This window comes from Vipera berus (assembly GCF_964194415.1).
Source record: "Vipera berus genome assembly, chromosome: 1".
In the NCBI taxonomy this organism is placed as follows: Eukaryota; Metazoa; Chordata; class Lepidosauria; order Squamata; family Viperidae; genus Vipera; species Vipera berus.
In genome coordinates, this window is record NC_138202.1 from 50,994,696 (window position 1) to 51,007,458 (window position 12,763).

Sequence of the window (12,763 nt, forward strand, 5' to 3'; positions counted from 1 at the left end):
TCCCCCGAGTGCCGTTTGGTCGGGGCTTCTCTATGGTGCAAACTCCGCTCCGTTGAAGTGACAGATCGCGTGGGAGCTAGGCTAGGCTAGGCTAGATCAGGGGGCCCCCAACCTTTTGGGCGCCAGGGACCGGTTCCGCGGAGAAAGGTTTTTCCACGGATGGAGGGGGCGTGGATTCGTGTGCTGTCTGCATCCCGTGGATGGGCTTCGCACGTTTGTGTTCGCCCGGTTTCTGCTATGCCGCGGCCCGGTGCTGGTCCGCAGATCAGGAGTTGGGGACCCCTGGACTAGATTACTCCCGGTCTTTTCGGGCTGCTCAGCTGAGTCGGGTGGCAGCGCCTGATCGACCTGAGCGGATCTCCGGATGTCTGGCGAGTCCCCGCCATAGCAAGAGCCTTGGTGGAGCAGTGGGCTAATGCCTCCTTAAGTAACACCAGCTGCCTGCAATTAGTGCAGGTTCGCATCCCACCAGGCTCAAGGTTGACTCAGCCTTCCATCCTTCCGTGGTAGGTAAAATGAGGACCCAGATTGTTGGGGGCAATAAGCTGACTTTGTAATAATGCCGCTTGGGGTGTGTGTGAAAGCCCTAATAAGCAGGCATATACATAGAATGAAGGCTACTGCTAAGCTTGTAAGCCGCCCTGAGTCTTCGGAGAAGGGCGGGATATAAATGGAATTAAAATAAAAAAAATTAAAATAAATAGCAGCCCACTGCGACCAAAAGAAGGATGCATGATAGCGTATGAGCCCTCTTGAAAGGCAGCCTGTGAGTGAGATATTAGGAAAAGAAAATGCTTTTCTGATGCCAGTTTTGTTCCAAGGCTCTTGCAGCCCAAACAGCTAAAATGCATGGCCAACTGAACGACTTTCACATGCATTATTCTTTGGCTAACAGGAATTTAAAGGCGACACGCGTTGTAGCCAAGTCCTCCGTTTTAGCCTTCGGTGGCACCATCCTAAAGTATACATTTTTCGAAGTTCTGTTACGTCTATTATTTTTGTGGCTATATTTCATGTGTGAGTTTTGACTCAAGCGAATTACAGTAACGCACATTCATTCATTCATAAGCCCAAATTTACATTTTTACGCAAAAGCCGATCCTTTGCGCACATACTATCTTCACGGTCTCGCCTATGTATGCTTCCGCTAACCAGTACCTTAACCGGGTACGCTTCTTAGCCATTTAGCTGTTTGACGCGAGCACCGCGCAGTGTGGAAGAATATTGTCTCCTCCGTGATCCCGTAGTCATGAAAGCGAAGTAAACCAGGAAGCGGAAGAGGAAGTATGACTTCTTGGAAGTTATATTTCAACTTCTAGTTTAAAATTTTTTTAAGGCGTTTCGTCCCGGGAAACCAAGATATGAGGACGTGCTGGGATTTGTAGTTTCCTTAAGCAGCAATATCTTTTGATATATCAAAGACGAGACTACAGCTTGGAAGACATCACTCCCGTGATGCTTTTCGGAGGCAGCCTACTCTCCCTGGCTACGGCGGCATCCGAGAGCCGGGGACCCAACCGAGTCGTTCCGCCGGGAAAAGGGCGGATTCGCTATTGAACATGGACCACCACCCCGCATGATCGGAAACTTGGCCGCTTCGCTCGTTCTCGTTTCTCGTGGTCTGGCCTGCTTCTTCGAGGGTATCTGGGTCGGCTTGTTTCTTTTGGGGCGACAGTTCTTTCTAGGTTGGGGGCGTACCGCTTCCTCCCATCAGTTTAGGGCGGAGAACATAGAAGCTGCCTCTGGTTGAGCTGGATTCCGTGCGGGAGGGAGGTGGTTGTTGCTGCTGCACGGATCATCCCTTGTAATTCGCATAGGTCAGGGGTAGGCAACCTCGGCTCTTTTATGACTCATGGACTTCAACTCCCAGAATTCCTGAGCCAGCCATGCTGGCTCAGGAATTCTGGGAGTTGAAGTCCATGAGTCATAAAAGAGCCGAGGTTGCCTACCCCTGGCATAGGTGAACGGTGTCGCCTCTCAGACGGATCTCGGCCTCCCCTAACCCTCTCCCCCCCGCCCCCCATTTAAGCTTGGGACAGGCAAAGGAAAAAAATCAATTTTGTTCTCCTCCCCCAAGTTATTAAAATGTTGTTAAAATATAATTACAGTTGAGGATGAAGATGAAACGTGGGCCTTCCCTCCAAGATCATGTAAGGTTTCCCACTTAGCCTCACAATGGCCCCAGCGTTACTCAGGAATTTTAAAAGAGCCAAAAGAAACTCCTGAGCCGAGGTTTCAACAAAGAATTACAACTTTATTTTGATCAAAACAGAGAGGGGCTGCCTGATTCCTCTTCGTGGCTGGTAGAGGAATGAAGGCAAGCAAGCAGGAAAGATGTCTTCCACCTTTTATACCTTTCCAGAACAAAGAGATCGGGTCTTGGTACTAGGAACCAAAAGGCACAGAAAAATAATTACTAGATGATGACTCATACACGGCAACCCAGGCTCCACCATAACTCCTTTTCCCCCTCCCCTTTAATATGAGGCTTTTACTTTACATAAAGTATCTGACTACAAAATAATGATTACAAAATAACAAAACAATGATTACATGATAACAGTACAAGTATCAATATAAAATGGTTACTATATATAAAATAGCTGCTAATGTCAAACTTATACTAAAATCAAAAACACAATAAAATCCCTTCAATCCTAATAAGGAGAAGGTGAATGGATTAACTGTCAGGAACAAATCCAGGACAAATTTATTTGCAGCTTTGTTTTGGCGATGGCACCGAAGATTAGTACTCCTTATTTAGAGTGAAATATTCTGTAGATGTGCCTTTTTTTGTCCAATACATCACAGACATAGACAAGTGTACATGTATGAAATCTAGTTGAACTGCTGCAAAAGGTATAGTTGTAAAGTACCTGAGAACAGTATATAAGTTAATTTTCCATGTGAGTACAATTGGCTCCAGATCAGTGATTAAATCTCCAATAAAAAAAAACCTTATAAAATTGCACTGCTAATTTGTTCTACACTTTATATACTTACCATTTAGAATGACATTCAATAGTAAATAGCCCAGTCATATAGCAATTACTTAACAGACAGTATTCCGAAAATGTATTTGTTACTGATAACTGCTATGCTACAAATGCAGTGAATCTTTGAAAAATAATGAGGGAAATGTGTGGCTCCTATTTAATAGCTATGTTCATTTCAGTTGAACTATGTTTCACTGATTATTTATTTAAAAGAATATTAAAGTATTTTGAGAAATATAATTTTGATAGTTTTGACTTTGGTTTTTATCTTGGTATGATAACTGACATCCTGTGGGAAGGCTGTGTGGGGATACTTTTGGCAATTGGTATTTCATGGATGCAAATAGAAGTTCTGTAAAAGTGCAGATATGTGTAAATATTGTTCAGAATGTATTGACAAGTGATACATCAAAATGGCAATGGAGCAATGTCAGTAGAATAGGATAGGACCAATGGCAGTAGAAGGATATTCTGCCACTTTTTTCTTGGAGCTGCCTCATAGTATGTTATTCATAGGTATCAGATCAGGGGTTCCCAACCTGGGGTGCAAGACGATATTCCAGGGGGTGCGAAAACTTGAGTTTAGAAGTTTCAAAATTATAGTGTATATGCGTAATTCATTATTTTGAACTTTTGTAAGGGGTGTGAAAATATATCAGAAGTGTTCTAGGGATGCGGTGTATAGAAAAGGTTGGGAGCCGCTGAGTTAGATTGATACTTTTGTTTCAGCGGCTATGCATTATAGTTTTGAGAATATCCAGCATACAAATCCTTTTCTGAACATTTGGCTACAATAATGCTGTACTCTGGATATTTACAGGAAATGTATATTTATGTGCAGTTACTCAGTTGATTGTTTCTAAATAGAATAAAGGAAATATATCTATATACTACTAAAATTCTTATGTCCATAATGTTTAACTGGCCAAAATGGTGCATCCTAGAGCAAAACATTTTGAATCTAGATATCTCAAATGAACAGAATACATCCCAAATCCAGGAACCATGACTTTAGTGGAATAAAAATTTGGCAAATTTTATAAATATTTTATGACATCATAAAGCATTTTATGACATAATACAAAATATCATACAACATTTCCTGTGCTGGTGTTTGATTGTGCTATACAGTTCAACATGAACCGTTTTCGAGACAATACATCTTTGAATATATTCCTAAATTTTTAAGAACTTTTCAAGTATATTAGCTTTGCCATTATTGAAGGCATTGAGGATTCCGGTAAGGAAATATTTTTGAAACAATAACCCAATTGCAATCGAAAAGATAATATTTATTTTGCAGATGAACAAGGTGAAGGTTGATGAAGAAGAATATTGGAACAGCTCCAAATGTAAGGCCTTTACTTTTGATGATGAAGATGATGAACTGCTTCAGGTATAGTTTTTAATCATGAAACAAAATGGTGAAAAGAGTGCATTTTCATGCCCTTGCCTGAATTTCTGAAGAAAGAAGGAATCTGCATACAAAATTAGAGTTTTATATCTTATTTTTGCTTTGGTTTGCTTTGCAGATTTTGTTATAAATTGGAAGCAGAACTGTTAATCACATTTGTTTGGATGTGTGTAATTTATGCGATACATGGTGCAGAACTGAATTTCCTCATTCCATTAAAAAGTAGTTTTTATTTCTTATGATTTGTGAATATATATATCGTAAAACATAAAACATTTCCTGTGCTGGTGTTGTGCTATACAGTTGTGCTATACAGTTCAGCATGAGCTGTTTTCGAGACATCTCTGAATATTTCCCTGAATTTTTAAGAACTTTTCAAGTATTTTAGAAGCTCTGTCATTATTGAAGGCATTGAGGAATCTGGCAAGGAAATATCTGTGAAATGACAACCCAATTACGATTGAAAAGATAATATTTATTTTCCAGATGACAAGATGAAGGTTGATGAAGAAATATATTGGAACAGTTCCGTGTGTGTGTGTTTGTGTGTGTGTGTGTGTGTGTGTGTGTGTTTGTGTGTGTAGTTTTCTCATAGTTTTAGATTTTTATTCCATGTGAAAGTATTTGTGAATATGTAGAGTAAACCCACGATTTTGAGGGACTTTGGATGTAACAGACAAGTCCATTTGCCATTTTATACAAAATGGGCCTTTTAGTCTAACAGATGGATTTCTCTGCTATGAGTTTATTGAAGTGTTTGCAGATGAGAATGTAGGAATGAATGAACCTTTAAAAAGTTGTGATGCACACAGAGTACATTCTAATCTGAGAGGGACAAAAGTTAGTGCTTCTTGGTATGTATGATTGAGGAAGGGCTCAAGCTATTGAAGCGAAAGGTTGTGGAGTTTATTTTCATACACATTATGTAGGAAAGAATCTGGTTTAAATATGATACCAACTCTTTAAAAAGGAGGTGGCTGGGACAGCACTGAGCCCATGAAGTATCTTCAAATAGTTCTATTCTACTTCAGGAGATAGTGCTTGATATTGCTTCAATAAGGAGGCATCTTTAAAATCTGGGCTTCTAGGAAACTAACTTTGCTGAGACTTTCCCCTTCAGAAAAGTGAGGCTAGTGTGTAGGAACTCTGGTTATAGTGCCTAAACGTATTGTTCTTACTGCCAATGATGGAGGAGGATCCTGGGTGAGAATCCTATAACAGGACCACTAGTTTAGAAATTCATCAATGTATAGTACTGTTCCAGTTCTACCAGTCCTAACCCTAACCTTAGTAAGGCTATGCAAGTTTTAAAAATGATTCAGAAGAAGGGCTTCAGAATGCATTGGGTTGCGGCATCACTTTAAAGCAGCCTCATATAAGAAAAGGGAAAGAGTGGTTATTCTATAGAAGGAGAACATTCTGGTCTTTATTCAACTTAAACATGGGAAACTGAAGAAAAATATGCTCAGGTTTCTCAGGTTTAATTAGAATTTGTAATGCAGTGCACATTTCAAGAAATTTAGGAATGGCTGATATATAACCTATGGAGTTATGACAGAGCTAATATTTTGTTGAGAAGAATGTTTGTAAAACCTGGGTTTATCTTAAGAGATGAGTTATCTTATAGTGGTGCCACACAATACAAAATACAGCGGTTCCACTAAATGCTCAAACTCTAGTCAGAACACAAAGTATAATAACCTAGTGTCCCTCGGTTGTATTCAGGATGGAGTAGGAGATAAATGATCTGATTCTGGGAAGCAAAAATGACTTTCAGGACATTCTGGCCTTTGATTTGACATCTAGGGAAGTTCTAGTCATTTTATAGGACCAATATGTTTGAATTCAATCAGTAAAGGAAAATTCTCCACAGTGTTTTTATGCTGTTTTATAGATCCCGCTTGCTTCCAAGTCACTGTTAGATTTTCAAGAGCAAAATGTTTTTTTGAACTAAGTATAAAGATGAAGCTAATAAATATGACACAGATTTGTACAGAGTTAGTATGTCTGAATTTCTCTGTAATACTAAAGTCCTTTTTAACATTTGGTCTAGTGATTAACGGCACCAGGCTAGAAACTAGGAGACTATGAGTTCTACTCTCACTTCAGGCATACAGCTAACAGGGTGAACATGGGCGAGTTACTTTCTCTTAACTCTAGGAAGCAGGCAAGGGCAAACCACTTCCAAAAATGTTGCCAACAAAACTGCATGGACTTAGCCCAGTAATTGTCGGAGTCAAGACTGACTAAAACACCAAAATAAATAAATTCAAAGTTTGTGAAATGTGGATGCCAAATAAAATATAATAGAACTTAAGGAAAGATATAGTGAGTAACTCAAAATAGGCATTAAATTTATTAATATTTTATCCCATGTGTATCTAGCATCTATAGATGGATTCAGATGCTTGGAATAATTTGAGGATATTACCTTGAACTTTTTTTGTATCTAAGAATAGATATGTGCACCATTTAGGAAAAATATATATTTTTTCTGAAGAAATCAAGACTTCATCCTAACATTCTTTTATTCCTAGCTGAAGGAATCCAAGAGAGCAGTCAATAGCCTTCCAGATATTAATGATGATGATGATGATGACCTTGAAAGGTTCAACTGGAGTGGGGAACGTGTGGGCAGTAAGTTAAATAGTACTTCATTTGATTTGAAAGCATAAGTCTATGTATCTTGGTTGATGGCAGAGCTGTCAATAAGAACTGCACCCAAAATGCATTTTGGAGAAGTTCCATGTTTAAAGTTTGGGTAGTGGCAAGGTCTAATGGGTTCATTCCTTCACTCATTTTCTTCTGCCCAAATTTCCTTTTTTAGTAAGGAAAAACTAATGAAAAAAGTAATTGAAAGTAAACAATAGTGTCAGAATGCATTTATATCAAATTCATAAATGGAATGTTTCAAACATTATTCCATGGATTCTGCCATCTCCCGAAGAGAAGAGAATGGATGTGTATTGAACCGGTATTAGGCATTTCAAAGGAAAGGAGAAGCCTTTTGAACTGAGGAAACAAAAGGCGGGGCTAGCATCTGGCTTGTGTCACGGAAGAGAGCAATAAACCTGAAAGGTCCTAAGTTCCTTTTTCCCACGAGAGGGATGATACGAGATAAAGGATGGGGGACTGACCAAATGGGGCTAAGGGGGGTTAAACCAGGAACTCTTTATAAGGGTTAGTTCGTGGAATAATATTAAGTCCTGTCTCGTATTCCTACAACCAAGCATGTCATAGTAAAGATTCTTTTTGGAATAGATTTGACTCCAAGAATTTTGTCTTCCTAAGACGTGGTTTGGGGTGGGTCCTGACAAATAGTCTCTCCAATAACTTCAAAGGAAATCCCTTATTTATCATAAACTAAAGAACTGGAATATCTGATAATGCCAGATCAACAGCTATAAATCCTTGTTGTTGTTGTTAGTTGCGAAGTCGTGTCCGACCCATCGCGACCCTATGGACAATGTTCCTCCAGGCTTTCCTGTCCTCTACCATCTTCTGGAGTCCATTTAAGCTCACACCTACTGCTTCAGTAACTCCATCCAGCCACCTCATTCTCTGTCGTCCCCTTCTTCTATTGCCCTCAATCTTTCCAAGCATTAGGCTCTTCTCCAGTGAGTCCTTCCTCCTCATTAGGTGGCCAAAGTATTTGAGTTTTAACTTCAGGATCTGGCCTTCTAAAGAGCAGTCAGGGTTGATCTCCTCTAGGACTGACCGGTTTGATCGCCTTGCAGTCCAAGGGACTCGCAGGAGTCTTCTCCAGCACCAGAGTTCAAAGGCCTCAATTCTTTTGCGCTCAGCCTTTCTTATGGTCCAACTTTCACTGCCATACATTGCAACTGGGAAGACCATAGCCTTGACTATACGCACCTTTGTTGACAGGGTGATGTCTCTGCTTTTTAGTGTGCTGTCTAGATTTGCCATGGCTTTCCTCCCGAGGAGCAAGCGTCTTTTAATTTCTTGACTACAGTCCCCATCTGCAGTGATCTTGGAGCCCAGGAAAATAAAATCTGTCACTACCTCCATTTCTTCCCCATCTATTTGCCAGGAATTGAGAAGGCCAGATGCCATGATCTTGGTTTTCTTAATGTTTAGTTTCAACCCAACTTTTGCACTCTCCTTCTTCACCCGCAACAAGAGGCTCTTCAGTTCTTCTTCACTTTCTGCCATTATAGTGGTATCATCTGCATATCTTAGGTTGTTGATATTTCTTCCAGCAATCTTAACTCCAACTTTTGATTCCTCTAACCCTGCCTTTCTCATGATGTGCTCTGCATATAAGTTAAATAGGCAAGGCGACAGTATACAGCCTTGCCGGACTCCTTTCCCAATTTTGAACCAATCAGTGGTTCCGTGTCCAGTTCTCACTGTTGCTTCTTGGCCCGCATATAGGTTTCTCAAGAGACAAATAAGATGTTCTGGTACTCCCATCTCTTTAAGAACTTGCCACAGTTTGTTATGATCCACACAATCAAAGGCTTTAGCATAGTCAATGAAGCAGAAGTAGATGTTTTTCTGGAACTCTCTAGCTTTCTCCATGATCCAGCGTATGTTGGCAATTTGATCTCTAGTTCCTCTGCCTCTTTGAAATCCTGCCTGTACTTCTGGTAGTTCTCGATCCACATATTGCTGAAGTCTAGCTTGTAGGATTTTAAGCATAACTTTACTAGCATGAGAAATGAGTGCAATGGTGCGATAGTTTGAACATTCTTTGGCACTGCCTTTCTTTGGAATTGGAATGTAAACTGATCTTTTCCAATCCTGTGGCCACTGTTGAGTTTTCCAAATTTGCTGACAAATTGAGTGTAGCACTTTTACTGCATCGTCTTTTAAGATTTTGAATAGCTCAGCTGGAATACTGTCACCTCCACTAGCTTTGTTGTTGCTCAGCTTTTCTAAGGCCCACTTCACTTCACATTCTAGGATGTCTGGCTCGAGGTCAGTGACCACCTCATTGTGATTATCAGGGACGTTAAGCTCATTCTTGTATAGTTCTTCTGTGTAATTTTGCCATCTCTTCTTAATCTCTTCTGCCTCTGTTAGGTCCCTGCCATTTTGGTCCTTTATCATGCCCATTTTTGCATTGAACGTTCCCTTCATCTCTCCAATTTTCTTGAAAAGATCTCTGGTCCTCCCTATTCTATTGTTTTCTTCTATTTCTTTGCACTGTTCATTTAAGAAGGCATTCTTATCTCTTCTAGCTATTCTCTGGAATTCTGCATTCAATTGGGCGTATCTTTCTTTTTCTCCCTTGCCTTTTGCTTCCCTCCTTTCCTCAGCTATTTGCAAAGCTTCCTCAGACAGCCATTTTGCTTTCTTGCATTTCTTTTTCTTTGGGATGGTTTTGGTTGCTACCTCTTGTACAATGTTGCGAACCTCTGTCCATAGTTCTTCAGGCACCCTGTCTATCAGATCTAATTCCTTAAATCTATTTGTCACCTCTACTGTATATTCAACAGGGATATGATTTAATTCATACCTGACTGGCCTAGTGCTTTTCCCTACTTTCTTCAGTTTAAGCCTAAACTTTGCAACAAGAAGCTCATGGTCTGAGCCACAGTCAGCTCCTGGTCTTGTTTTTACTGACTGTATAGAGCTTCTCCATCTTTGGCTGCAGAGCATATAGTCAATCTGATTTCTGTGTTGACCGTCTGGTGATGTCCATGTGTAGAGCCGTCTCTTGGGTTGTTGGAAAAGAGTGTTTGCTATGACCATCGTATTCTCTTGACAAAATTCTATCAGCCTGTGCCCTGCTTCATTTTGTACTCCAAGGCCAAACTTGCCTGTTATTCCGGTTATCTTTTGGCTTCCTACTTTAGCATTCCAATCCCCCATGATGATAAGGACATCATTTTTTGGTGTTAGTTCTATAAGGTGCTGTAGGGCTTCATAGAACCGGTCAATTTCATCCTCTTCAGCACCGGTGGTTGGGGCATAGACTTGGACTACTGTGATATTGAATGGTTTGCCTTGGATTCGAACTGAGATCATTCTGTCATTTTGAGGATTGTATCCCAGTATTGCTTTTCCTACTCTTTTATTGACTATGAAGGCTACTCCATTTCTTCTGAGGGATTCTTGCCCGCAGTAGTATACCTGATGGTCATCTGAATTAAATTCACCCATTCCTGTCCATTTTAGTTCGCTGATACCTAAGATGTCGATGTTCAGTCTTGTCATCTCTTGTTTGACCACGTCCAGCTTGCCTTGATTCATGGATCTTACATTCCATAAATCCTTAAGAATGTTAAATTGGTATTGACAGATTTGAGCTGTAAAAAGGATCATTATAAAAATATTTATGTATTAAATAAATTTATATAGCTATGCAACTCACATATAGGTGATTCCAGGTGGCTTACAAAGTTTAAAAAATCCATCATATAATAAAGCCCATTAAAAAAAAACCACCCTATCCCCCATGACGGCAACAACAGAATCAAATCAGCCACTTGATCTCCTTGGTCTCCATTCGTGGTCTCCAGGCCTGCTGATAAAACCATGTTTTGAAATACTAACCTACAACAAACCTAAACAACGAGAAAAACAAGAAAAATGGAAAAAAAGTCCAAATATTTAGATACCAAATATCTAAAATTATATATTTAATATGTTGAAATCACTGGCTTATAAAAATTCTTATAAAACTATGTTATCAAGCAGAAAACAGTCAAAATATCTAAAAACGTCATTCTACTGTTGTAAAGTATGATATCTATACCAAGCGTACTGTTTCATTTCCTGTTTAGTTGATAATTTGCCATTTTCAAAATAGATAAAATTTAATAACATTTTTCTATGCTAAAGAATGATACCCTTTTTGCAGATCTCTCTCTCTCTCTCTCTCTCTCTCTCTCTCACTCACTCTCTCTCTCTCACTCTCTCTCTCTCTAGGCATTTCGTGGTCAATCAAAGAGACTGCCTCCAGCAGTGGTAGCAGCAGTACCTCTGAAGGGAGGGATCTGAGTCAGCACAAAGGCTCTTCCTATGCAGCTTTAGCCAAGCAATCCTCTTCTTACTCACTGAGTAGCTTTTTTAAAGGTAGGATATTGATTACAGGGGCATTTGTCCAACAGAGCTATCCTCAGAAGCATCAGAATTGCATTTCTCAGCTTGCCTGATCCAAAGATTTCTTCTTCTCTGGCTCTTGCCTTAACTTGCGATTGGCAGAATATTCTTAGAGCAGTTGTTTGTCAATTTTGGTAGCGGGTCTGTGCAAGGTAACATTCGTTATGCACTCCATATGCTTATTACCTAGTATCTTACTGTGCAAAAGTCACTGTTTTTAATGCTTTTTAAATGTTTTTATGTGAAACAGAATGTTTCCTTCTCTTTATATTTCCAGTTGAATTAACAGTTTTGGCAACAGGATAGATGCAGCATAGGCAAATTTGGTGGTTGAGAAAGGGAAAAAAATCTATCCAGTCTTCAGCCATTGTTCAACCTTATTAAATGAGATGTACTTAGATGATGTGCAATTACACATCTTAATGTATGCTGTTTGGCATTTATTTTACAGTTAGTGGCTGAATAGGCTTCTAATTAGAGAAAATTAAGACTTCATTCCTGTCTTTCATATTTGTGTTTACTTCTAGGAAGAAATAAACATGGGAGTTTTCAATCACTTTCAGATGGTAAGAAGATTGAATTTAATAATAATTTTAATTTAATAATTTAATTTGTATACCGCCCTTCTCCCGAAGGACTCAGGGCGGTGAACAGGGCAATACATAATAAAAAACAGGATACAAAAATTAAAAAATAATTAAACAACAATGCCCGTAATAAATTAGTACATATTAAAAGTTAAAACCAATTTATAAAACCCAACCCCATCCCATCAGACCAGGCCAGCTTGTTCAAAAAAGAAGGTTTTGAGATCACGCCGGAAGGAGCAAAGGTCGGGGGCCATCCGGAGCTCGACCGGCAAGCGGTTCCACAGGTCTGGCACGCCCACAGAGAAAGCTCTCCCCCTGGGGGCCACCAATCGACATTCTTTGATCGGAGGCACCCTGAGGAGGCCCTCTCTGTGGGAGCGCACTGGACTGAGGGAAGTTGACGCCGGCCGCAGGTGTTGCCGTAGGTAATCCGGACCCATGCCATGTAGGGCTTTGTAAGTCATCACTAACACCTTGAACCTCACCCGGAGAGCAACCGGCAGCCAATGCAGCTCGCGGAGCAAAGGTGTAACATGGGAGTATCGGGAAACCCCCAGGACAACTCGCGCGGCTGCATTCTGCACCAGTTGAAGTCTCCGAGTGGACTTCAAGGGCAGCCCCATGTAGTCTTAAGCTGGCTAAAAGGAAGGTTGTTTCCCATACACCATTGGAGAAATTAGCTGCATCTTCAT

At 40.2% G+C, this 12,763-nt stretch overlaps 1 protein-coding gene across 1 annotated transcript in view; it reads left to right on the forward strand.

Moving 5' to 3' along the window:
* Nucleotides 1-1,055: 1,055 nt before the first annotated feature.
* Nucleotides 1,056-12,763, forward strand: part of VIPAS39 (VPS33B interacting protein, apical-basolateral polarity regulator, spe-39 homolog) — a 30,292-nt gene continuing 18,584 nt past the window's right edge. Inside the window, exons 1-5 of the mRNA XM_081313725.1 lie at nt 1,056-1,640; nt 4,300-4,392; nt 6,948-7,047; nt 11,308-11,454; nt 12,009-12,047. Of these exons, the coding sequence (XP_081169851.1) occupies nt 4,300-4,392; nt 6,948-7,047; nt 11,308-11,454; nt 12,009-12,047 (379 nt within the window). The 5' untranslated portion in view covers nt 1,056-1,640. The remainder of the gene's footprint in view (nt 1,641-4,299; nt 4,393-6,947; nt 7,048-11,307; nt 11,455-12,008; nt 12,048-12,763) is intronic.